General features: G+C 41.5%; 1 protein-coding gene across 1 annotated transcript in view; it reads right to left on the bottom strand.

Moving 5' to 3' along the window:
• rnf150a (ring finger protein 150a) overlaps window positions 1-24,245 on the bottom strand; it is a 124,400-nt gene extending 100,155 nt beyond the window's left edge. Inside the window, exon 1 of the mRNA XM_063046617.1 lies at window positions 23,173-24,245. Within this exon, the coding sequence (XP_062902687.1) occupies window positions 23,173-23,629 (457 nt within the window). The 5' untranslated portion in view covers window positions 23,630-24,245. The remainder of the gene's footprint in view (window positions 1-23,172) is intronic.
• Window positions 24,246-24,618: the final 373 nt, after the last annotated feature.

Raw genomic sequence — 24,618 nt, 5'->3', positions numbered from 1 at the left:
CCGTGTTTCCGCCGAGAGTGCTTGCGTGAGATTTTCGCTACGGAGAACAGTGCGGCAATGATTGTGGAAAAGTATTTCTACTTTATATAGGCTGTGTATTTATCATATCATTCCTGCTTTTACTATATGTTACTGTTATATTAGGTTTTGTGTGTTATTTGGCATGATCTGATAAGTTATTTTTGGGTCTGCGAACGCTCACAATATTTTCCCACATAAATTAATGGTAATTGCTTCTTTGCTTTACAACATTCCGGCTTATGAACCATTTCATAGGAACGCTCTACCTTCCGATGGTGGGGGAAACCTGTACTCTGATAATAAAATTTACTCTGAACTTTGAGCCTAGTGTCTTCACTTCATACTAATATTTTTATTTCAAATTAGTTATGCGAATTTATTAAATTTAAGAACTTTAAATTATTCTAATCCTTTTGAACTCTTTATTAATTCCTTTGATCAGACATCTAAATGGATTCAGTGGGTACTGACAGCAATGGGCTATCCAAAGGCCATCAAAGGGATCTGGGAATTTAGACTCATGAACAAAAGCCTGAGGCCAATTTGCCGCACATGGATTCATCCTCTTCACAGAGGACAACAACATCAGACTATGGGGTGATCACTGGCACAAAGGGTCGCAGTGGTGAGTGGGAGGCACAGGTCAGATTGAACTTAACAGTGAGGGTTCTAGAGCTCTCGACATCTTAAAAGTGTGAATGAAAAAATCTACAAGGATACAATTTATCAATTCTGAGCTATAGACTGTGCTTAATTAGATATCTATTGATAACAGCAGAGTTAGTAGTAACAACATTTAAAGATGTTTTCACTGATTTAACCTAGAATGCAAGGTCTGTGAGCTTCCTGCAGCAATGCATTCAAATCCACATGGCTTTATTCCTGACAGGGAGCACAACAACCATATGCTCCCACAAGGATATATTTGGGTCATGAGGCCAGGTCCAATGGAAACAGACCCTTTGGTACACAGTCCTTACATCCAGCATTCAGCATTTTATTCTCTCTACATTCTCTTCGGATCGTCACCAAATTCTACCTTGTACACACTAGAAGCAATTTTCCAACACCAACCCAAGTGATTTTTAGAATGCTGGAGGAAACAGATGCACATAAAAGAAACCAACATAGTCACAAGGAAAAGAAGTGCAAAAACCATGCAGTTGGCATCAGACATCAGGATTGAACTTGGGTTGCAGGAGCCAAAAGGCAGCAACTCCCTTAGCTGTAAGTTCCAAACAAGCGAAGTCTTAAAGTGATAAATACACCAGGGAAATTAAAGAAACTAAATAACACAATCATAGGCACCATATCCAACAGCACCCTTTGCTTTGCTGTTGGCTGTAGGGTCTATTTCTTACCAATCTTCTGATACTCAGTATCTAGTGCATGCCAACGCAATAGAGGCAGGCATCAATATTTGGCTACAAAGTACCCATGACTTAATCTGACTAAAAACAAAGAATATTCTTCATCCAAATGAGACGTCAGCAAATGTAAGAAACTTTAAGTTTCCAAGTTTGATTATCAGTCAAGACTGGAGATGGAAGAGGAGGAGATGGAGGAGGAGGAAGCCCCTAACTCCGAGTGGAGTCATCGGGACACTGCCATGACGGCGTTTTTTTTTAAGCAGGCTTTCTTATTTTTACGAGGCCAAGTTGCTAGCTCTCCACTCAACCCAGCACGGATGGAAAGCATGCAAGGGAGCCGGCTGGATTTAAATTCGGGAGCCTTCGCTCTGAGGTCCGGCGCTGATGCCATTACGCCACCAGCGGGCAACCCACACCCAAGCGTATAGCAAAATTCTGGTGGGGAGGTGGACTGGCCAAACAAGTGAACAGGGAAGTGCCACAGCTGCATGTGCACAAGATGAAAATATTACTTTTGAGCTGGCATGTTAAGACTTATTTTACTTTAAACTGTAAATTACATATTGGGAGAAAAATATCACAGCTGAATGGAGACAGAGCAGAACATTTTAGGTATATTGGCCAAAATTAGGGTATGAAATACTGTTTAAAGGAATTCAAATAGGCAGGGTCATTTTTGAAAAGCTCTATTCCAGTGCAATGCCACAAAATTAAACATATTCCTAGCATTCACTTTCTGAACCACAATCTGGTTAGGGAGCAAAGGTTCACTATAAGTAATTAGATTTCTCCACAGCTCATGTGGAGTAATGTACTGACCACCAAAACTTTATCAAGACCATTACATTTTCTTTTAAACTGGCAATTTGTTTTCCAAATTTTGTTTCAACATTGAAATATCCCATTTTTAGTCACCCCATCCCCAACTTAATCAATTTGAAACTTCAAAGATCTCCAGAGAGACCCCAAAGCCACCACCTAAAGAATTTTGTTTTGCTAACTTGAGTCTATGTGGAAAGCCACACCATATTTAAGGAAGCACCATATGCTTTATGTATTTGTAAGGGCATACAGGTATCCCCCGCCATCCGAAGGTAGAGCTTTCCTATGAAACGGTTCGTAAACCGGAATGTCGTAAAGCAAAGTAGCAATTACCACTTATTTATATGGGAAAATTTTGTGAGCGTTCGCAAACCCAAAAATAACCTACCAGATCATGCCAAATAACACATAAAACCTAATATAACAGTAACATATAGTAAAAGCAGGAATGATATGATAAATACACAGCCTATATAAAGTAGAAATACTTTTCCACAATCATTACTGCACTGTTCTCCGTAGCGAAAATCTCACGCAAGCACCGTCGGCAGAAAATCTCACGCAAGCACTGTTGGCATAAACATGGCGCAAGCGCTCTCCAGTAACATTTAAGCTATGAAGCTGCCAAATCATACCAAATAACATATAAAAATACACAGCCTATATAAAGTAGAAGTAATTTATGTACAGTGTAGTATCACTTATTGGAATCGGGAAGACAGCATCGAGCACACTGATGATGGTGTGTTAGGCTGAGTCGTCGCAGGCTGGGGTGGTGCAGTGGCCCCCACCCTCCAGGCCACCAACTGATACTTATCCGCGAAGCATGCAGGGGTGCAGCGGTAGCCGGGAGGCACACATCACATCTCTAAGAAAAAAGCCGAAACAAACATGCTAATTAATTAGGTGCTGCCCGGCACGTAATTGTCAGCCCAGATCAGTGCCGATTTCCGATTGCGTCATCTCTGATCTCGGCCGACAATTAGGTGTCGGGCGGCACCTAATTAATTAGCATGCTTATTTCGGCTTTTTTCTTAAAGATGTGCTGTCTCCCGACTACTGCTGCATTCTCCACGTATCGGTATTTGTCTGTGGCCTGGGGGTTGGGGCGGTGGGACACTGGGGTGTCATCTTGTCGTCTGTTTCCATTGGGGCAGGCAGGTCATCTTCTATCTCTGCCCGCCTCGATGTCGAAGGTCGAGGTTCATCGTCTGCTGTGGCTGATGTGGAAGGCTTGCTTGACTGCTGAGCCTCGCGCATTTTTCTATCACACAGTTCTTTGTGAGGACTCAAACCATCCTGCAAATATCCCCTAAACCGACGTACCCTTTCAAAATTAAAGTCGTACTTTATCACTACTCATTCGGTTTCGATTGTTATCCTTTTTTCTTCCAATTGCATCAGCTCTTCATCTATCAGATCTTGGTCATGGGATGCCAAAACCTCTTCAACATCATGTGCGTCAGCTTCCACAAGCCAAACTCACTTTGTCCTTACTTCGTTCACCACGATTGAAACGCTTAATTATGTCTAGTTTTACGCTAAGTGTAACATCCTTATGAGCTCTTTTAGGCTTTTCCGATACCACAGAACTCATCTTGCAAACGACTGCTCACAGGCATGTGTTTAAGCAATGCCGGCGAGAATGCAGTTCCGAATCCGGGGAGAGCGGCTGCTTGGGGCACGCGCTGCCTTTTATCGCGTGCTGATTTTTTTCGTAACAGTGAAAACACCTTCTGAAAGTGAAAACAGGGTACTAATGCAGGTCTTTCGTAACAGTGAGGGTTCGTAAAGCGAACGTTCGAAAAGCAGGGGACACCTGTATTCAACTTTCTCTTATAGATTTAGCATGAGATGGAACTACAACGATGTAGTTGGGTCAAGCCAAATAGATAGCAAATTAAATCTAATTTTCATTTCTACAATGATTGGGAGACAATACAGATCTTTAAATCTTCAAACAAGACCATTTATTATAATGTCACGCGCACCTGGTTCACTTTTTCATATAATTCAGTAACTTTAATGGTGCCTTACATAGTTTAAATATTTTTATTTCTTCATATCTAAATTGTGCTAAGTTCATTAGGCAAACTATGAAGTACTTTTTTTTCACATTTTCCCTTATTTAATCTTGTAATGGGCATCTCCTTCCATTGTACTAAAGCAAAAGTCAAAATAATTATAGATGGTACAGAGAACCTTGTAAATATTGTAGTGTGTGCTCCAGAGCAGTCAATTCTTTGCTAACAGAGTATTCTTTTGGCAGGTCTAAAACAATGTTAGCTCGATATGTGTGCGAACAAATCCTGATTTAGCAAAGAATATTTCAGCACAGTACAGACCCTTTGGTACATGATGTTGTGCTAACCTTATAATCGACTCTTAAAGATCAATCTAGTCCTTTCCTCCTACATAACCCTCCACTTTTCTATCACCCATGTCCCTACTGTATCTACCTCTACCTCTGACATGACATTCCACACACGCAACACTCTAATTTACCTCCAGCATCTCCTCCCTTACACTTTCCAGTGCTACAGAGAAAAAGCAGTAGCTGCGAAAGCAAAGACCGAACAACCAAAAGACTCAACCACTAACGACAGCCACTGTTGCCCACAGTGCAGCAGAATAAGTGGTTCGCTGATTGCCCGTTCAGCCACATGAAGACTGACCAATAGACAATTCCTTAGAACATCAAACTCGACTTGAGTGATCTCACTACTATACTACTTTCCTCCAATTGCCTTAAAAATTATGCTTCCTTATATTAGTTATTTCCACCATGGGAAAAAGTCTCTGCCAATCCACTAAATAATCCGCCTTGTCCTGACAAAGGGTCTCAGCCCAAAACGTCGACTGTACCTCTTCCTAGAGATGCTGCCTGGCCTGCTGCGTTCACCAGCAATCTTGATGTGTGTTGCCATAACTATCTTTTTTTTTTAAAAATACACTTCTATCAAGTCACCTCTAATCCTCCTTCGCTCCAAAGAGAAAATCCCTAGCTCACTCAACCTATCTTCATAAGACATGTCCTCTAGTCCAGGCAGCATCTTGGTATATCTCCTCTGCATCCTCACTCATTTCCACATTTTTCCAACAATGAGGCAACAGCAAACTGAACACAATATTCCAAGTGTGGGTCTTACAGAGCTGAGGCACTAACTTGTGGCTTTTGAACTCAATCCCCTAACAATGAAGGTCAACACACCACACTCCTTAACAACCCTATCAACTTTTGTGGCAACTTTGAGGGATGTGGACCCCAGGATCCTTTCGTTCTTCCACACTGCAAAGAATCCCATCATTAACCCTACATTCTGCTTTCAGGTTAGATCCTCCAAAATGAATCAATTGACACTTTTCTGGGTTGAACTCCATCTATCACTTCTCAGCCTAGTTCTACATCCTGTAAATGTCCCATTGCCAATGGCAACAACCCTCTTCACTATCCACAGCTTCCAACTTTGGCATCTGCAAACTTACTAAACCATCCTTCAACTTCCCCATCCAAGTCATTTATAAAAATGAAGAGCAAGGCTCACAGAAAAGATCAACGTAGAACATCAATGGTTACTAAGCTCCAGGCAGAATGTTCTCCATTTACTATCACCCTCTGCCCTCCGTGGAAAAACCAATTCTGTATCCACAGTCAAGTTTCCCTGAATCCCATGCCTATTGACTTTCTAGGGAATCTTATCAAATGCCTTACTAAAATCCATATATACCAAATCCACTGTTCTACCTGCATGAATGTGCATTGTCAAATCCTCAAAGAATTCAATCAGGTTCATGAGGGATGACCTGTCCCTCACAAAGACATGCTGACTATCCCTAATCAGACTATGCTTCTTCAAATACCCGTACTTGAAAATCCTATTTCAAAGAACTCTCTGCAATAACTTGCTCACCACTAATGACTCATTGGTCTGTAATTCCCAGGGTTACCTCTACTTCCTTTCAGGACGAAAGGAATAACATTTACACCCTCCAATCATCCAGTACTACTCCTGTGACCAGTGAGGACAGATAGATCATTGTCAAAGGTACAGCAAATTTCTTCCCTCGCTTGCCACAGTAACCTAGAGTACATCTTATCTGGCCCTAGAGACTTACCCATATTAATGATTTTCTAAAATTCCAGCACATCCTCTTTCTGAACATCAACATGCTCAAGCATCTCAGCTTGAAGGTACAGTTTTTATTCCATCTTAAAATGAGGAATTTGCAAGGCTTGAAATGGGCAGGAAGTCAATAATTCAAACAAAAAAACTCCATAAACAACAGGAATTCTGCAGATGCTGGAAATTCAAGCAACATACATCAAAGTTGCTGGTGAACGCAGCAGGCCAAGCAGCATCTATAGGAAGAGGCGCAGTCGACGTTTCAGGCCGAGACCCTTCGTCAGGACTAACTGAAGGAAGTCTTATGAAGGAACTCCATAAACTGTCATTTTGTTTGGGTAGGAAAGGAGGGAGGAGGTGAAGTATGCCGAGTTAAATTAAAATCATTTGCTTTCAGTATTTCTGTGATCTTGAAACAAATTCCTACACGTTGCTGAGGAATTGCGTATTGTTTCCCGTGAAGCCACTCAATTCCCATAACTTCACAGCAAATCTGACATTTAAACAGCTCGGTGATGCACCATTTACTGTCAATAGAACAGCTTGGCCAGGAGAAGAAAAAGAGTTGATGCTGATTTGGGGACAATCTGACAGGGGGACCTTCGACATGAATTAGCTTGGTTTAAAAAAAAATTAAGTTCACTTTTAGTTCAACCAAAATTATCTTAATGTATGAAAACTGTCACAGCTGGCATGTTTTGGAGGGGCCTTCTGACCTTTGATCAGATAGAATATCTCTCCTTCTTTCCAAATCTACCACTTATGGGATCCACCCCATCCCAGTAATTTGATCAGAACAATTACCAGCATCTGTTGCAACAAGAGGTTGAGACCAGCTTTATAAGTTGCAGACCAGCTTTAAATGGACACTCCTCAAAAGACTTGTTCCTAATAAACAATGCCATTGCCACTGCTGCAGCCACAGAAATAAGGAGACCACAAACTAAATGCTGGGGGAACTCAGAAGGCCAGGCAGCATCTGTGGAAAAGAGTACAGTTGACTTTTCAGGCCGAGACTCTCCATCAGGATTGGAGGAAAAAAAGGATGAGGAGTCAGTTAGAAGGTGGGGGGAGGGGTGGGAGAAATATGAGGTGATAGGTGAAACCGGGGAGTTTGGGGGAGGATGAGGTAAAGAACTAGGAAGTTGATTGGTGAAAGAGATACAGGGCTGGAGAAGGGGGTGGAAAATCTTATAGGAGAGGACAGAAGACCATGGAAGAAAGAAAAAAGGGGAGGAACACCAGAGGGAGGCAACGGGCAGGCAAGGAGATACTGTAAAACGAGGGAGGGAAATGGGGGTGGGCATTACCAGAAGTTCGAGAAATCAGTGTTCATGCCATCAGGTTGGAGGCTACCCAGACAGAATACAAGGTGTTGTTCCTCCAACCTGAGTGTGGCTTCATCTTGACAGTAGAGGAGGCCATGGATAGACATATCAGAATGGGAATGGGAAGTGGAATTAAAATGTGTGGCCACTGGGACAACCATTGTTGTCTTTCCTGGTGGACGAAAGATACGGTTTCTCTAGCTGGAGAAGGGGGATCATGGGACGGGAGGCCTAGGGAGAAAGAAAGAGTGAGGGGAGCACCAAAGGAAGATGGAGAGCAGGCAAGGAGTCATTGTGAGAGGGACAGAGAGAGAATAAAAGGAAAAAATAACAAACAAACAAATGAGTAAATAAGGGATGAAGTACGAAGGGGAGGAGGGGCATTAACAGAACTTAGAGAAATCAGTGTTCATGCCATCAGGTTGGAGGCTACCCAGACAGAATACAAGGTGTTGTTCCTCCAACCTGAGTGTAGCCTCATCATGATAGTAGAGGACGCCATGGATGGACACGCCAGAATCTGAATGGGAAGTGGAATTAAAAATGGTAGCTGGGAGATCCTGCTTTTTCTGGCATGTAACTGCTCAGCAAAGCGGTCTCCCAATCTCCGACTCATCTTTTTTTCTCCAGTCCTGCTGAAGGGTTTTGGCCTGAAACGTCAACTGTACTCTTTTCAATAGATGCTGCCTGGCCTGCTGAGTTCCTCCAGCATTCTGTGTGTTGCTTGGATTTCCAGCATCTGCAGATTTTCTCTTGTTTGTGAGGAAATAACCAAGTTAGTTTCCACTGAACAGGCAAGAGTTTTCAAGTTTGCCCCCACAAAATCTTTTTGATCTTAAATGTAAGGATATTAGACATCACTCTACTGCTATTTTAAGAGAGTAATCTTTTTCCAGTGCAAGTGATTTAATTTTCCCTGCAAAACTTTGTCTTAAGGTATCTAAAGAAAACCACAAGAGTGTCACACAGCACAGCTGCATCATCAGGTTCAAGGCCATAAAGGGATGCACACTGTTTACTAATTACACCTTTAAATTGTAAAAGATATTGAGAAGACAGCAGTAATGAAGGAAATGTACATAGAGACAAGAAATTCTGCAGGTGCTGGAAATCCAGAGTTACACACAAAGTTCTGGAAGAACTCATCATCTATGGAGAGGAATAATTTCAGGCCGAGTCCCTTCATCAGGACGAGAAAGGAAGGGAGAAAAAGCCAGAATAAATCGGTGGGGGAAGGGGAAGAAGTACAAGCTGGAAGGTGATAGACGAGTCCAGGTAAGGGGAAAGGCAGGTGGGTGGAGTAGGGGGAAAAGGCAGTATGTGGTCTATTTAGTTATGATTCACCCATTCTCTTAAAATATGGGAGAGTAATTAAAACAGTATTAAACCATGTGGGTACTAGCATTAGTTGGTTAATCAGCTTCAATTCAAAATTTAATCATCTTGATGGCACACCTGCTGCTCCTCAATTTGTCCAAGTTGTGTGTACTGAGAGTTATGAAAAAAGACCTTTGAGACTATATAGCTCTTCCATTCTGCTTCCGTATGAGGTAATCAAATTTTAAATGCGTTACAAGATGTTCCTGGCATTCAAAGAAAACATCCATTTGTTAATGTATAGTGTAGATTACCCTATTCAGGACAACTATTGTCTTTTAAGTATTAAACATTTCAGAATAATATTCTGCAGTAAAATCTTTAAGTGTCAATTCCGATAACACAAGAACACAGGAACAACCATGCAAGCCCACCAGCCCGTTCTGTCATGAAACTAGATCACAGCTGTATTTTAATACCATCTACAGTGGCATGCAAAAGTTTGGGCACTCCTGGTCAAAATTTGTTACTGTGAAAAGCTAAGTGACTAAAAGATGACCTGATTTCCAAAAAGCATAAAGTTAAAGATGACATTTCTTTAATATTTTAAGATTACTTTTTTACTTCCATCTTTTACAGTTTCAAGATAACAAAAAAGGAAAATGGTCCAAACCAAAGGTTTGGGCACCCTACATGGTCAGTACTTAGTAACACCCCCTTTGGCAAGTATCACAGCTTGTAAATGCTTTCTGTAGCCAGCTAAGGGTCTTTCAATTCTTGTCTGGGGGATTTTTGCCCATTCTTCCTTGCAAAAGGCTTCTAGTTCTGTGATTCTTGGGCCGTCTTGCATGCACTGCTCTTTTGAAGTCTATCCACAGATTTTCGATGATGTTTAGGTTGGGGGACTGTGAGGCCCATGGCAAAACCTTCAGCTTGCACCTCTTGAGGTAGTCCATTGTGGATTTTGAGGTGTGTTTAGGATCATTATCCTGTTATAGAAGCCATCCTCTTTTCATCTTCAGCTTGCCTTTTTTTTTTAAACAGACGGTGTGATGTTTGCTTCCAGAATTTGCTGGTACTTAATTGGATTCATTCTTCCCTCTACCAGTGAAATGCTCCCCGTGCCACTGGCTGCAACACAAGTCCAAAGCATGATCGATCCACCCCCGTGCTTAATAGTTGGAGAGGTGTTCTTTTCATGAAATTCTGCACCCTTTTTCTCCAAACATACCTTTGCTCATTGCAGCCAAAAAGTTCTATTTTAACTTCATCAGTCCACAGGACTTGTTTCCAAAATGCATCAGGCTTGTTTAGATGTTTCTTTGCAAACTTCTGACTCTGAATTTTGTGGTGAGGACACAGAAAAGATTTTCTTCTGATGACTCTTCCATGAATGTCATATTTGTGCAGGTGTCACTACACAGTAGAACAGTGCACCACCACTCCAGAGTCTGCTAAATCTTCCTGAAGGTCTTTTGCAGTCATATGGAGGTTTTGATTTGCCTTTCTAACAATCCTATGAGCAGTTCTCTTAGAAAGTTTTCTTGATTTTCCAGACATCAACTTGACCTCCACCGTTCCTGTTAACTGCCATTTCTTAATTACATTACGAACTGAGGAAACAGCTACCTGAAAATGTTTTGCTATCTTCTTATAGCCTTCTCCTGCTTTGTGGGCATCATTTATTTTAATTTTCAGGCAGCTGCTCAGAGGAGCCCATGGCTGCTCATTGTTGGGACAAGGTTTGAGGAGTCAGGGTATCTATAAAGCTTGAAATTTGCATCACCTGGCCTTTCCTAATGATCATTGTGAACAAGCCATAGCCCTAACAAGCTAATTAAGGTCTGAGACCTTGGTAAAAGTTATCTGACAGCTCAAATCTCTTGGGGTGCCCAACTTTTGCATGGTACTCCTTTCCTTTTTTCCCCACTCTAAAATTGTACAAAACAAAAATAATACACTAATCTTGCTTAAAATGTTGAAAAGAATGTTTCATCTTTAACTTTATGCCTTTTCGAAATCAGGTCATCTTTTACTCGCTTAGCTATTCACAGTAACAGAAATTTTGACCAGGGGTGCCCAAACTTTTGCATGCCACTATATCTCCCATTGTTCTACATTTAATGGCATGCAAGGCTAGCCTACTAACCATTCCTCACAATTTAACCCTTTTAGCATTAACATTCTAGTAATTCTACAATGTAAACCACCAAGGTCAACGTGTACTATTCAAGGTATTATTACACAGTGCACAGATTTTCAACATTTGGAAAATAGCATTTGAGATTTGATAGTGACCTATAGATCATATGTCTGCAAGCCTGAAATTAAATTATATACAATCACATCCTACATGTGAGACTGAAAATTATAACCCAGAATTTAATTCCAAATGTTTTATTCATTGAGAGGTGATTGAAGGTTATTCCCTGTCAGCCTCCCAGCTCGGATGCACTTTATTTTGAAAGTAGTGAATTTAAAATTTCATTTTGCTGGCTGATAGTCTTTTTGGGAAGGGCAGCATTTATTACCTATACCTGACGGCACACAGAAGGGGTTGGGAAGCTAACCTTATGAACTGCCTCAGCCTTCCAGTCCCATAATTATTTGGTAGAAAGCTCTGGGATTTAGTATTTGCAATAGTGAAGGAACATCCATACCCTTCCAAGTCATGACATGTAACAGAAAAGGCAAGATGGAGGTGATAGCATTTCTATGCACATAGTACCCCTTTCTTTCTTGGCTGTACAGGTCATGGCTTGGGAAGCCCCCCACCCCCAAGAACTGGGCAGCACAGTAGCGTAGTGGGTACCAGCAACGCAGGTTCAATTCCCACCATTGCCTGTAAGAGGTATGTACATTCTCTCTGTGACTACATGGGTTTCATCCGGGTGCTCCAGTTTTCTCCCACAGTCCAAAGGCATAGATTGGTAGGTTAATTGGTATTGCCAATTGTCCCATGATTAGGCTGTGATTAAATGGAGGGACTGCTAGATAGTGCAGCTTCAAGGGCCTACTGTGTGCTGTATGTCAATAATTTTAAAAAATTGCCTAGGTAAGTCACTGGAGTTCATCCTCCATATGGCATATACTGCAACGGCAGCAGAGGGAAAGAATGTTTAAGGTGAGAAAACTGCTCATACAGCACAGGCCATTTAGCTCACAATGTTCATGCCAACTACCAAACATCCATCTATACTAATCTCAATTATCAGCACTTGGTCTGTAATCTTCTGTACCTACCAATCAAGCAGACTGCTTTTTGTGGATGGTGTTGGGCTTCACGTTTAGAGCTGTGTTTGTACAGTCATAGTGAGAGTATCCATCATGCTCAACCTGTGCCTTATGAATGGTAGAAAAGCTTTAGAAAAAACAAACAGTGCAACTCATTTGCAAGATACTCAGCTTCCAAACTGCCCTTGTACTTGGTCCAGCTTTGCATTGATCAACATTGACAACTCCCTCTCCATTCCAATCCACCAAGACATTATTCAGAGGGGAAACTGAGGGAGGGAAGTGTCAGGATACTCAGATTTCCTCTGATTGGAGATGGGCATTTTCTGACACTTCAGCAGTACAAATGTTAGTTGCTACTTATTAGCTCATTTCTGAATGTTCTTCAGCTCTTGTTGTGTGCAAGCACAGATTATTTTATTTAGAGGAATTACAAACTGAATTGTGCATAGTGTCAGTTTCAGCAAACATTCCCACTTTAAAATGGAAAAATGGTCACGAATAAGACAGCCAAAGGTGGCTGGGATGAGATATGCCCAGACTGAGTCATCTTTGCATCCCCAAATTTCAGGATCTTTTTGAAGCACAATGGAGGAACTTGGACAATTCTTGAGTATCCCTACGTTAAATAGCTCTTTCCAATGTAATGCTGCTTTGTTCAAAATGTGTTACATTGTTTTAAAATGTTTCCCATTGTTGTTTCCTTCACACACACCCCCAAAAATAAACTTGTCAGTTGATTTTTTTTTGACCTACTTTTCCTAGTTCTATCCCTTTGCCCTTAAAATCATCTTCATTCCCATATATTGGTCTTAAATCTTTTGTAGTGATCACTAGTTCTTTGCTGTTCCCTACCAAACGTTGGCCTTTCTTCCAGATCACGTTCCATTACTAAATACAGAATTAAGTATTATATGTGGGACAGATCAAGAAAGAAATCACAGACACTTTGTGAAATGCAAATGATGATTGGAAGTATTTTTTAAAGCAATCTTTTGCCACATATCTATACTGGTATGGCTATACATTTCTTATTATTTGAAATTTGTTTCAAATCATTTCAAATCATGTCTCTTCTATATTTCATGGATAGCATATGGATATTTCTAACAAAGGCTCAATTTAATGACTAGTATTAGTGGCCCTGAAAATTGCTTATGAAAGACTATCCTGCTGTTAAGTAGGGAGTTCCGGGGTACCAAGCGAGAATGTAGGAACTGGAAAGGAACTTGCCAAGAATGGCAGTCCAATGTGTCTATTACCTCTGCCTTTCTGTAAAGCAAAGACAGGTTGGACAATGCCATTGGGAAAAGCTTGGTGAGATTCCACAGTATACTTGCAGAAATCACGCAGAGCAATGAATGTGTTGCAGTGAATGTTTAAGTTTGCCAGACAAAAAGGCTGCTTTCTCATGCATGCAATCAAGCTTCTTGAAATCCCCCCCCCCCACAAAAGATTCAGTCAGATGACTAAAGTATATTTCATTAGTAACAAACAAGTTAAAAACGTAACATGAGAAAGGTTCTGGCAAATCAAAAAGCAATTGGCTTGCAGTAATGGGCATTACAGCCCAGTAAGTTCCTGGTCAACTGAGCTGTCCAGAATGGTGATGGTGTGGGACTGTCCCAAGTTAATGCCTCAAAATGTGATATGTCCACAATCAAATTCTTCGTTGGAAATAAAAATAAGGTAGGGATGTGGAGTGGACCAGTGTTAGAGCGAGGAGACATGTTTCTTCTTCTGCTTTCTTCGTCAGTGCAGAGGGAATGGTTTGAGGTACATATTATATACGCTGTGTGAGATATGAGAGACCTCCAGTGTCCCGGACAACCTCATCTGCACCAGGTACACTGAGCTGCAGCTCAATGACCTTTAGCTCATACGGGAAACCGTGGAGGCAATATATAGAAGCTGCAGTCACCCCTGAAGTTGCAGGAGGCATCTGGGTGACTGTCAGGAGAGGGAAGGGAAATGGGCAGCCAGTCCAGAGTACCCCTATGCCTGTTCCTCTCAAATAATAAGTTACCACTTTGGTTATTATTGGGGGGGGGGGGTGACCTATCATGGGGAGCCACAGCAACTGGATCTCTGGCACTGAGGCTCAGAAGAGAAAGGGGGAGAAGAGGACTGCAATAGTGACAGGAGATTACCAGACATGAGATCCTGTGGACATGAAAGAGACACCCAAATGATATGCTGCTTCCCAAGGTCAGGAACATTAGATCTGGTCTAAAAGAGGGCAGTAAGGAGCCAGAAGTCTTGTACATATTGGCACCGATGATATTGGTAGGAAAAGAGAGGTGGTCCTGAATTGAGAATTTAGGTTGGGTGGAAAGCGGAAAAGCAGGACCTCCAGGGTAATGATCTCTGGATGCTGCATGTGCCACATGTCAGTGAGGGTAAAAAAAGCATTATTTGGCAGATGAATTCCTGGCTGAGAAACTAGTGCAGGGGACAGGTCTTCAGATTTCTGGATCACTGGGATCTCTTCCAGGGAACATATGACCTGTCCAAAAGGGGCAGGGTACATCTGAACCAAGGAGGACCAATATCCTTGCTGGCAGGTTTGCTAGAGTTGTTGGGTAGGGTTTAAACTAAATCGGCTGGGAACGGGAACCAGGGCGATGGGGCTGAGGATAGGATAGTTTGTATACAACTAGATATAGTGCACAGTGAGATTGTCAGGAAGGACAGTCAGATGAAAGAGCAAAATTGCAGTCACTGGGACTTCTACAATCAACAATTAGTTTTAAATTATCCATGTGTTCAAAGATTGGGCTCAAAGGCATTATAAACTCATTAACTGAAGCATATGACAGAATGGGTCTTAGGATTAAAATCGATAAATCAAGATGTACTTTGTTAAACTGTCTCTGCTGCTGTACACTACCCATCATAACAATAGAGTGCACAATGAGATCTTAAAAACTGTGGATTATTTCCATATTCTGGCAGCCACCTCTCAGCAAATGAAAACAATGATGATGAAATATAGCATCAACATTGTGACAGCACACCTTTTAGCTGAAGGAGAAAATAGTGATTTTTTCATCCAAGACATCAAACCTGGCACAAAACTCATGGCTTACCTGGCAGCAATGAGACCTGCCTCGAAATACTTCCGAGACATGGCTGTCTACAAGCAGACACCTCAAAACACTTTGGAGATGGCATCAAAATCGTTTCCTGCCAGTGGATTTGGAGGATTTTGCAGACAAGAAAATTAACAGTTGTACTTCCCTGGCATCAAAGCTCTGATTATTCAGCAGCCACATCCTACCGTTTGCTTGCACAACAGTAGACTCCTGAAACTAAACAGTTTCAATTTCCATCATGAAGAGGTTCTTAAAGTCTTTTTGATCAAATGTAACATTTCCACTTTGTATTGATCTAGGAACCTTTCTGACGACTTGAAAACCTTGATTCCATGTATTAGCACAGAGAAGCTAAACATAAACATAGAAAAACAGCACAATACAGGCTCTTCGGCCCACAAAGCTGTGCTGAACATGTCCCGACCTTAGAACTACCTAGGCTTTACCCATAGCCCTCTATTTTTCTAAGTTCCATGTAGCCATCCAGGAGTCTCTTAAAATACCATATCGTTTCCGCCTCCACCGCCAGCAGACCATTCCATGCACTCACCGCTCTGCATAAAAAACTTACCTCTGACATCTCCTCTGTACCTACTTCCAAGCACCTTAATATGCCCTCTCGTGCTAGCCATTTCAGCCCTGGGGAAAAGCCTCTGACTATCCACATGATCAATGCCTCTCATTATCTTGAACACCTCTATCAGGTCACCTCTCATCCTCCATCACTCCAAGGAGAAAAGGCTGAGTTCACTCAACCTATTCTCATAAGGCATGCTCCCCAATCCAGGCAACATCCTTATAAATCTCCTCTGCACCCTTTCTATGGTTTCCACGTCCTTCCTGTAAGTGAGGCGACCAGAACTGAGCACAGTACTCCAAGTGGGGTCTGACCAGGCTCTTAAACTCAATCCCACGATTGATGAAGGCCAATCCACCATATGCCTTCTTAACCACAGAATCAATCTGCATAGCAACTTTGAGTGTCCTATGGACTTGGACCCCAAAATCCCTCTGGTCCTCCACACTGCCAAGAGTCTTACCATTAATACTATATTCTGCCATCGTATTTGACCTACCAAAATGAACCACCTCACACTTATCTGGGTTGAACTCCATCTGCCACTTCTCAGCCGAGTTTTGCATCCTATCAATGTCCTGTTGTAACCTCTGACAGCCCTCCACACTATCCACAACACCCCCAACCTTTGTGTCATCAGCAGATTTACTAACCTATCCTTCCACTTCCTCATCCAGGTCATTTATAAAAATCACAAAGTGTAGGGTGTCCCAGAACTGATCCCTGAGGCACACCACTGGTCACCAGCCTCCATGCAGAATATGACCCATCTACAACCACTCTCTGCCTTCTGTGGGCAAGCCAGTTCTGAATCCACAAAGCAATGTCCCCTTGGATCCCATGCCTAGCCAATTCTGGATCCACAAAGCAATGTCCCCGTGGATCCCATGCCTAATCGACTGAGTAAATGTATTGACTCCCAAACTACTTACATGTTTGCCCAATTAAGCATCTCCTGCCCCATCTATGACAGTCTGTATGTCCCACACTGGCCTATCAGACTGCACAGATCCAAAGATTTGGAATAGAAGCAAGTCATCAACAGTCCAACGGATTGTCCAGGATGCAAATCATTACTACTTTCAACTGGCACTTATAAAATACATTGGTAAAGGGGATCTAGAAGTTGAGACATCAAAAATGCATTCCAATGTCATGCACTTCCCTTTTAAACACTGACATAGAAGTGTTCAACAATGATTCCTAGAACTTAAGCCTGGTTTTATAAAGAATTTTATAATGTAGTTTGGGTAATCTAAGAATATATTCAGAATATTTGTATAATATTTGGCAAACAAATAATTTGTACATAGTATCATTTCATTAAAATAACTGATAATAAATAGCCAGTTGTTCAGTTTTTGAGGGAGGAATGTGACTAGAGCACAAGGCTAACACCTGCTTTTTTATTTTTAAATAAAGATTTCCTGATACTTTTTTTTTGGCGTGTGCGTCTGTGTGCGCGATGTTGGCAGGACGATGTCTTTTTCGTGCCTTTACAAGGCACGGAGTGAGAGAGAGATTGTGTGGCGAGCCACTCCTCACACAGACATTTTGCAGTATTTTTCCCTTTATTTTACAAGGTCGAGTTGCGATCTCGACACTCAACCCGGCACACACGGAAAGCATGGTCGGGAGCGGCCCTGACTGGGTTCGAACCTGGGAACCTTCGTTCCGGAGTCCGGCACTGATGTCATTGCGCCACCAGCCGGTCCGCTGATACTTTTTCTATGTTTACCCGAACAACAGATGGGTCTTGACAGCAATGTTTCATTTGAAAAGCAGCACTTCTAAAAATATGGCACTTATTCACTACTGACGAGGAGTGCTACAGATTGTGTTGCATGTCTCAGTCTGTATTGACATTATGTTTTTAAACTGGCATTGAGACATCACAAAATCACAATACTCTAAAATCAAAAGTTGCTAATGGCATCAGTGAAAAATGTGTAGTTTCTTCACTGGTGAAATACAGGGCACACTATGGAAGCTTTATCTGAGACACTTTGTTCTTTAATATATTTCATTGTTAGTTAGATGAGTATTAAATTCTGGAGCTGAAATCTATACCAAAGTGTCAATATTGATAAAATATCCATTTTTGCTGGTAGTAGATTTGATAAATGCCAATACAGTAGTTTAATTAGAATTTCATGAATAATTTTCTCATGGGACAAGGAAGGAAATGTCTAAGCTGGTTTCAAAATGCAACAATGGTAAAAATAACTTGGATACTTGTGTGAATCTTATGGGACAAAAGTAGTCATTCTATGTCCACTTCTTGCATGTCCAGACCATTACCAATCATTACTGCTGATGATGCAATTACATTGGCTCACCCAAGAAAAAGATTCAAGTGTCACTCACACAAAAATTTGTTTTGTTTGATCCCAGATATCCCTGCAAGACAGTTCCTGGCAGGTAGGGTAATCCTTGCTTGACTCCCCAATTATTGTTTCTTTGAAGCCTGCATATTTGGCTTAATTAATTGGAGGAGGCAAGTGCAAGGAGCAAGTGTGGACTCCATTTCTAGCAAACATATTATAAACCTATAGGTATTCAGCTAACAATTATTTGAATAAAACTTCAAACTACCTCACCAAGTTATGTACAAAGTCATTAAGTGCAGAGGTACAAAGAAAACTGGAAAAAAGAATCTCGATATTCTATTTAAAAACAATTGTCCTGTCAATTCATCCCATCACTGACAAGACTAACATCCCAAACAACTCCAGAGGCTGGTGTTAACCAACCACATGATCATGCATTTTTTAACACCGTAAGACCACAAGGTAGAGGAGCAAAATTAGGCCATTTGGCCCATCGAGTCCGCTCTACCATTTCATCATAGCTGATCCAATTTTCCTTTCAGCCCAATTTCCTGCCTTTCCCCCATATCCCTTCGTGCCCTGACCAGTCAATAATCTAGCAACCACTGCCTTAAATATACATAAAGACTTGGCATCCACAGCTATCTATGGCAATGAATTCCACAGATTCGCCACTCTGACTAAAGAAATTCTTCCTCACCTCCGTTCTAAAAGGATGTCCCTCTATTCTCAGGCCTTGTCCTCTGGTCGTAGACACTCCCACCATAGGAAACATCCTTTCCACATCCACTCCATCAAGGCATTTCTCCATTTGATAGGTTTCAATTAGGTCACCACTCATTCTTCTACATTCCAGTCAATACAGGCCCAGAGTCATCAAATGCTCTTCATATGACAAGCCATTTAATCCTGGAATCGTTTTCATGATCCTCCTTTGCACCCTCTCCAGTTTCAGCACAGGCTTCCTAAGATAAGGGGCCCAAAACTGCACACAATACTCCAAATGGGGCCTCACCAGTGCTTTCTAAAGTCTCAACATTGCATCCTTGCTTTTATATTCTAGTCCTCTTGAATCTTGCCCCATAACTTATTAAAATTTGTCAATACAAATATAAATTTTAAGATACAATTGATAGCACAAAGACACACCTAACAGACCTGCTGTTTCACAGCTCCAACTATCTAGTTTAACCCTGACCAGCTGGTTTCAGATTGGTAAGTTAACTGGCTGTCATAAATTACCCCCTTATGTATAAATGGGTGGTTGAGTCTGGAGAGAGCTGATAGATGCAGAGAGAATAAATAGGGTTAGTACAGACTAGAAGGGCTGAAGAACCAGTTTCAACATTCTGTAGTCAATCTTACCTTTGCAACAATATTGGTTTAATCAAATAGCAGAGTGAGGTTGCCAAAGGAGCAAAAGCCCACACTTGAAGTGGAAAAACTGGAAACCAAGGTGTGATTTAAAAGTTACACACAAAATCCTGGAGGAACTCAGCAGGTCAGGCAGTAACTATGTAAAGGAATAAAGAATCAACATTTCTGGCCGAGACCCTTCATCAGGACTGGAAAGGAAGGGGGGGGAAGAAGCCAGAATGAGAATTTGGGGGAAGGGGAAGAGTGCAAGTGAGTGGAGGGAGGCAGCAAGCAGGTGGAGGGAGGGAAATGAAGTAAGAAGCAGCGAGGGCAAGGTGGGAAAGGTAAAGGGTGAAGAAAATGCAATCTGATACAAGAGAGTGGACTGTTTGGAAAATGGGAAGGAGGAATGGCACCATAGGGAGGTGACAGGCAGGCAAGGGGAAGAGCAGGGATAAGGGGAGAGTCAGAATGTTTAATGGAAAAAGAGAGGAAAGGGGGAAAAATTACCAGAAGTGAGAGAAATTAATTGACATGCCATCAGGTTGGAGGCTACCCAGACAGAATATGAAATGTTGCTGCTCCAACCTAAGTGTGGCTTCACTGTGGCAGTAAAGAAGGCCATTGAACAACATGTCGGAATGGGAAAGGGCAGCAGAATTAAAATGGTTGGCCACCAGGAAATACTGCTTGTTACAGACGGAGCAAAGGTGCTCAACAAAGCAGTTGCCCAATCTACATAGGGTCTTACCAATGTTGAGGAAAAAGGTGAATGGGCAGGTGTAACACTTCTTCCACTTGCAAGGATAAGTGCCAGGAGGGAAATCAGTAGGAAGGGACGAATGGACAAGGGAATCAGAAAGAGAGAGAATCCCTTGTGGAAAGCAGTGTGAGTGGGGGGGGGGGAGGGAAGAGACGGGGATGTGAAGATATGTTTGGTAATAGGATCCCATTGAAGATCATGGAAGTTATGGAGAATGACGTGCTGGATGTAGAACCTCAAGGGGTGGTAGCTAAGGAGAAGAGGAACTCTACCTCTGTTGAGGCTTTGGGAAGATGGGGTGAGGGTGGATGTCCAGGAAATGGAGAAGTTGTGGGTGAGGACGGCATTAATGGTACAGGAAAGAAAACCCCATTCTTTGGAGGAAGACATCTTTGATGTTCTGGATAGGAAACCATCGTCCTAAGAACAGATGCGGCGGAGACAGAGATTTTGAAGATTTAGATACTTGAGTCTCAATTTTAAAAAAACACCAAACCAATAATGTGACCATTTGTTTTTTGGTCACATTATTGGCTGGCCATAGAGACAAAAAAATACAATGACATGTTTGATTGATAAGCGGTTAATTAAGTGTAGCCAATTTAATTTCCAACAATTTGCAGGAAACTATCATCCTTGAACAGTAATGTAATAACTAGCTTTTCTGTAGTACGATAACTTTACAAATACAGAAAATATAATTTGCATCAGAAGAACTGTGCTGAAAATGCACAAATCATTCCAAAGTAAAAATTTTACTCATGACCTTTACCTGTCTCAATTCAAAAGTACCTGGGCAACGAGTTTTAATGAAAAATTTTCAAGTTGGAATACTAGATGTCTTTACTGCTACAGATTCTGAGTATTTACATCATTTTCTGTTTACATTAACACACATACAACCATTTCGGCAGCTGGAAATTATTACATGACAGAACTAAACAAGTTGTGAGAACATGCTTATGATGTGCATTACAAAACAAAGTTGACAGTTATCTATCTGTATTTTACAAGATATAATGATCATATTCCAATATTTGGCAAATTACTAGACGTTAATTCTTCAAAAAGTTTAATAAGCAGTCCCGTCCTAAGTACTTCAACATCGACCATAATACAATACCATTCAGTTACTTAATCAAAAGGAACAAGATTTTACTTGCAGAGGGTGACTCAAACTCATCCCAAAGAGCACAAAAAGGCTGAAAACAAATTTAACTACCAGACAGCTCTGCAAAAAGTTTCTCTTCCCTCACTCTTCAAGAATTTAATGCTCTTTTAAATTAAGTGGAGTCACATTTCAATTACCACATAATGTTGCAACATAAACATTCAGTTGCTTTCCTTTAAAAATACTAAAAGCTCCAGCTTGTAATACTAAAGTGCTTTCGGTGATCTGATCTGAAATGGATCATTGTACTACAACACAACATTACTTTTCAAAAAGATGACAATGCAGAAAAAATGCTTAGGACTGAAACTTTTATTTTTGCACGTTCTGCAATTAGTTCAATGAAGTGTAGTATTAACTAATGTTCTTAATAGCAAAAAGCCATACAAAATTACTTAAGCCACATGACAGAATTGGGGGGGCGGGGGGGGGGGAGAAAGCATCACCATCTGCATGATTCCTTATAAAATGAAACTGTATTTTCAGTGCTGGTTGAAGAACACACTAGCAGCAAATGAAATAATGAATATTTAAAAAATCCATTTAAAAAAATAATTTGGTATTTCTTTACCAAAAAAAGTGGGAAAATAAAAAAATTATTCTTCTTTGTCACCAATTAAAAATAAAATGCATAAGTCTTATATAATAAGCAACCATCTTACAAAAGGTCAACTTAGAAATATACTGAATAGAGCATATGGTGTTCCATAAATGTAGAGTTTGATTTTCCCTAATCACCCAAAGTATTTGCAAACTTTTTGAACAAAATCTTACTGACTTGACTTTTGGATACTTTCAAGAACCTTAATGCCACACATTGCCAACGATAGGATTCTAGACATTGAAAAAAATACAGGATGAGTCTCTGAAAGAGTTGCTAATTTAAATTTTTGACAATGCAATTCACCATAGTGTTTCATCTTCAACTTAAATAATCAGTCTATCCCAGACATGTTTAATAAGGTTGAACATAAGTTAAATTTCTTTCAGCTTGGCAGGGTCATATTTTCATGGCATCCAAAATTAACTCAAATATTGCCAATTTAGCAGCATCCACTTTCAAGAAAACATTTTTCCTTATGTACTCAACAGATTAAATAACAATTAGCATATTAGGGTTAATAGCAGTACCAGAAGCAGCGTTTTTAATATAGTTTCTATAATGCACCAAATCATAACATATTTAAACATTAATGCTTGACATATATTTATGAAGATAGCCTAAAGTTTGTACAAAAGGGTTCAGATTTTAAGAAGAGAACGTGGTGATGCAGAAACATTGATGAACAAATGACCCTTGACTGCAAGTGCAAGATTCCCCAAACCATTCTAGATACGGAGAGGTTATATAACAAATGCTTTAGGACGAAGCCGTAATTACAAAAAGAACTCGAGTTAAAAATCACCTCTAGTTTCTTTTAACTCTATTCTATTGCACCAACACTGTACAGGAATGCAAGGTTGAAAATATTATGTAAGAACCAAACACCAAATTATTCTAATTCAGTAAACTAAGGGATTGCATTCTACTTCCACGCCAACGTTTTTAGGAAGACGGGAGAAGGTGGCGGATTTGATGGTTCCTAGTTATACAAATACAATTATCAGCTTCTCCCAACCTATCAGTCAGTATGCATCCTCAATCACCTTTCAAACCGGCTCACCTGCATGAGGCATCGTGATAGTCTCATTGACGTTGCTAGCCCCCAAGTTGTAAATGACTACAGCGGATGCATTCTGCCTGACAGCATGCCAGATTTTCTCCTTGTAAGTACAGTTCCCTTTGGGTATGACTGCGATCCAACCCTTGGTGGCAGCGGCGGCGGGCACCTGAAACTTGGCCTGAGGGTCACACGCCAGCCTGTCATGGTGAGCGGGCAGTGCCAGCAATCCCCCGGCGTCCTGCTTGAGCGAATGCTGCCCGTAACGGCCGCACTCGCTCTTCTCCGACCTCCACTCCGAGGTGGCCGGTTCCACGTACGTGATGTTGACGAAAGCAGTGTACCATTCCTCTTTTTCCGCCACCGTGAAGTCCAGGCACAATAAATGCACGAAGCAGAAAGAAAGCAGCCATGTTGAGAGAGCCAGACTGCGGCAGGCTTGCACCAGGGACATAGGCATTACTAATAACGATTTAGTTACAATAATGAAAGACTATTCGCTGGTCTCAGGCGCACCTTCCTCCGAGACTTCTTTCACCTTTCTCTTTTATGCAGTCGAGTTGAGAGAAGGGAACCCCCTTTCAGATCGTTTTGTTTTGTTTCTATTCTTGCAAGATGCTGCTCGCCATGCAATGGAAGGCGAGCGTTGTTTAAACAAAATGCATTGTTTGTCCCTTCAATAAACGCTTGGACGGAGATGCAGATCGTTGGATGGATTGATAGATCAGCCGATGCACCTTTCCCCGACTCCTGCCTCTCAGTAGAGCTGCTGCTGCCGCCGTCGCTGGCAGTGGGCTCGATAATGCAGGACCATCATGATGTCGATGATACCGCGTCGCTGGACACAGCCGCCGCTCCTTCGCCCCTCAAACAGACGGCGGCGGGTTCTTCGGGAGCCAAGCGAGGGATATGCACGCAAAATTGAATAAAAAGCGCCACCAGCCGCAAAGCTCCGGAACCGCCGCCGCTCTGAAGCTTATTACTTTACATTTGCAGGCCCTAGCTTCATGTGGCTCTCCTGTCTCCCTGGAGACCGAGACCGGCCCGTCAAAAGGAATGATCTTCGCAGGATGCGTTTGCGAGTGTTGACGCAATCACGCAAAGAAGGCGCGTGTTGTTGGGGGGGGGTGCAGGACCCGGTGTTCTATCATGACATCATAATAAAGCTAATGCCGCCGCCTCGACCATCGCTGCAGACAGATGCGGCAGGGTCATTAATTCATAACTGAGTTCGCTTCTCCCTTACTCATGGTGTTATAAAACTTTGAAGACTTCATGTCCGTCGATTCGGAGTGACAACAGTTTTTTTTTGTTTAGTTCGTAAACGAATTATTTTATGTAGTCATTCTTAAAACTTAAACGGTTTGAGAAAATTTTATATCTGTATAGTTGAGGTCAAGTTCTCTCAGTAGTTCGTTGAATTGCTAATATTTGTTAATTTTCGCGAAA

This window comes from Mobula hypostoma, chromosome 4, assembly GCF_963921235.1.
Source record: "Mobula hypostoma chromosome 4, sMobHyp1.1, whole genome shotgun sequence".
Classification (NCBI taxonomy): Eukaryota; Metazoa; Chordata; class Chondrichthyes; order Myliobatiformes; family Myliobatidae; genus Mobula; species Mobula hypostoma.
Note: the sequence above shows the minus strand (reverse complement) of the source record. Positions and strands in the feature narration are given on the sequence as shown.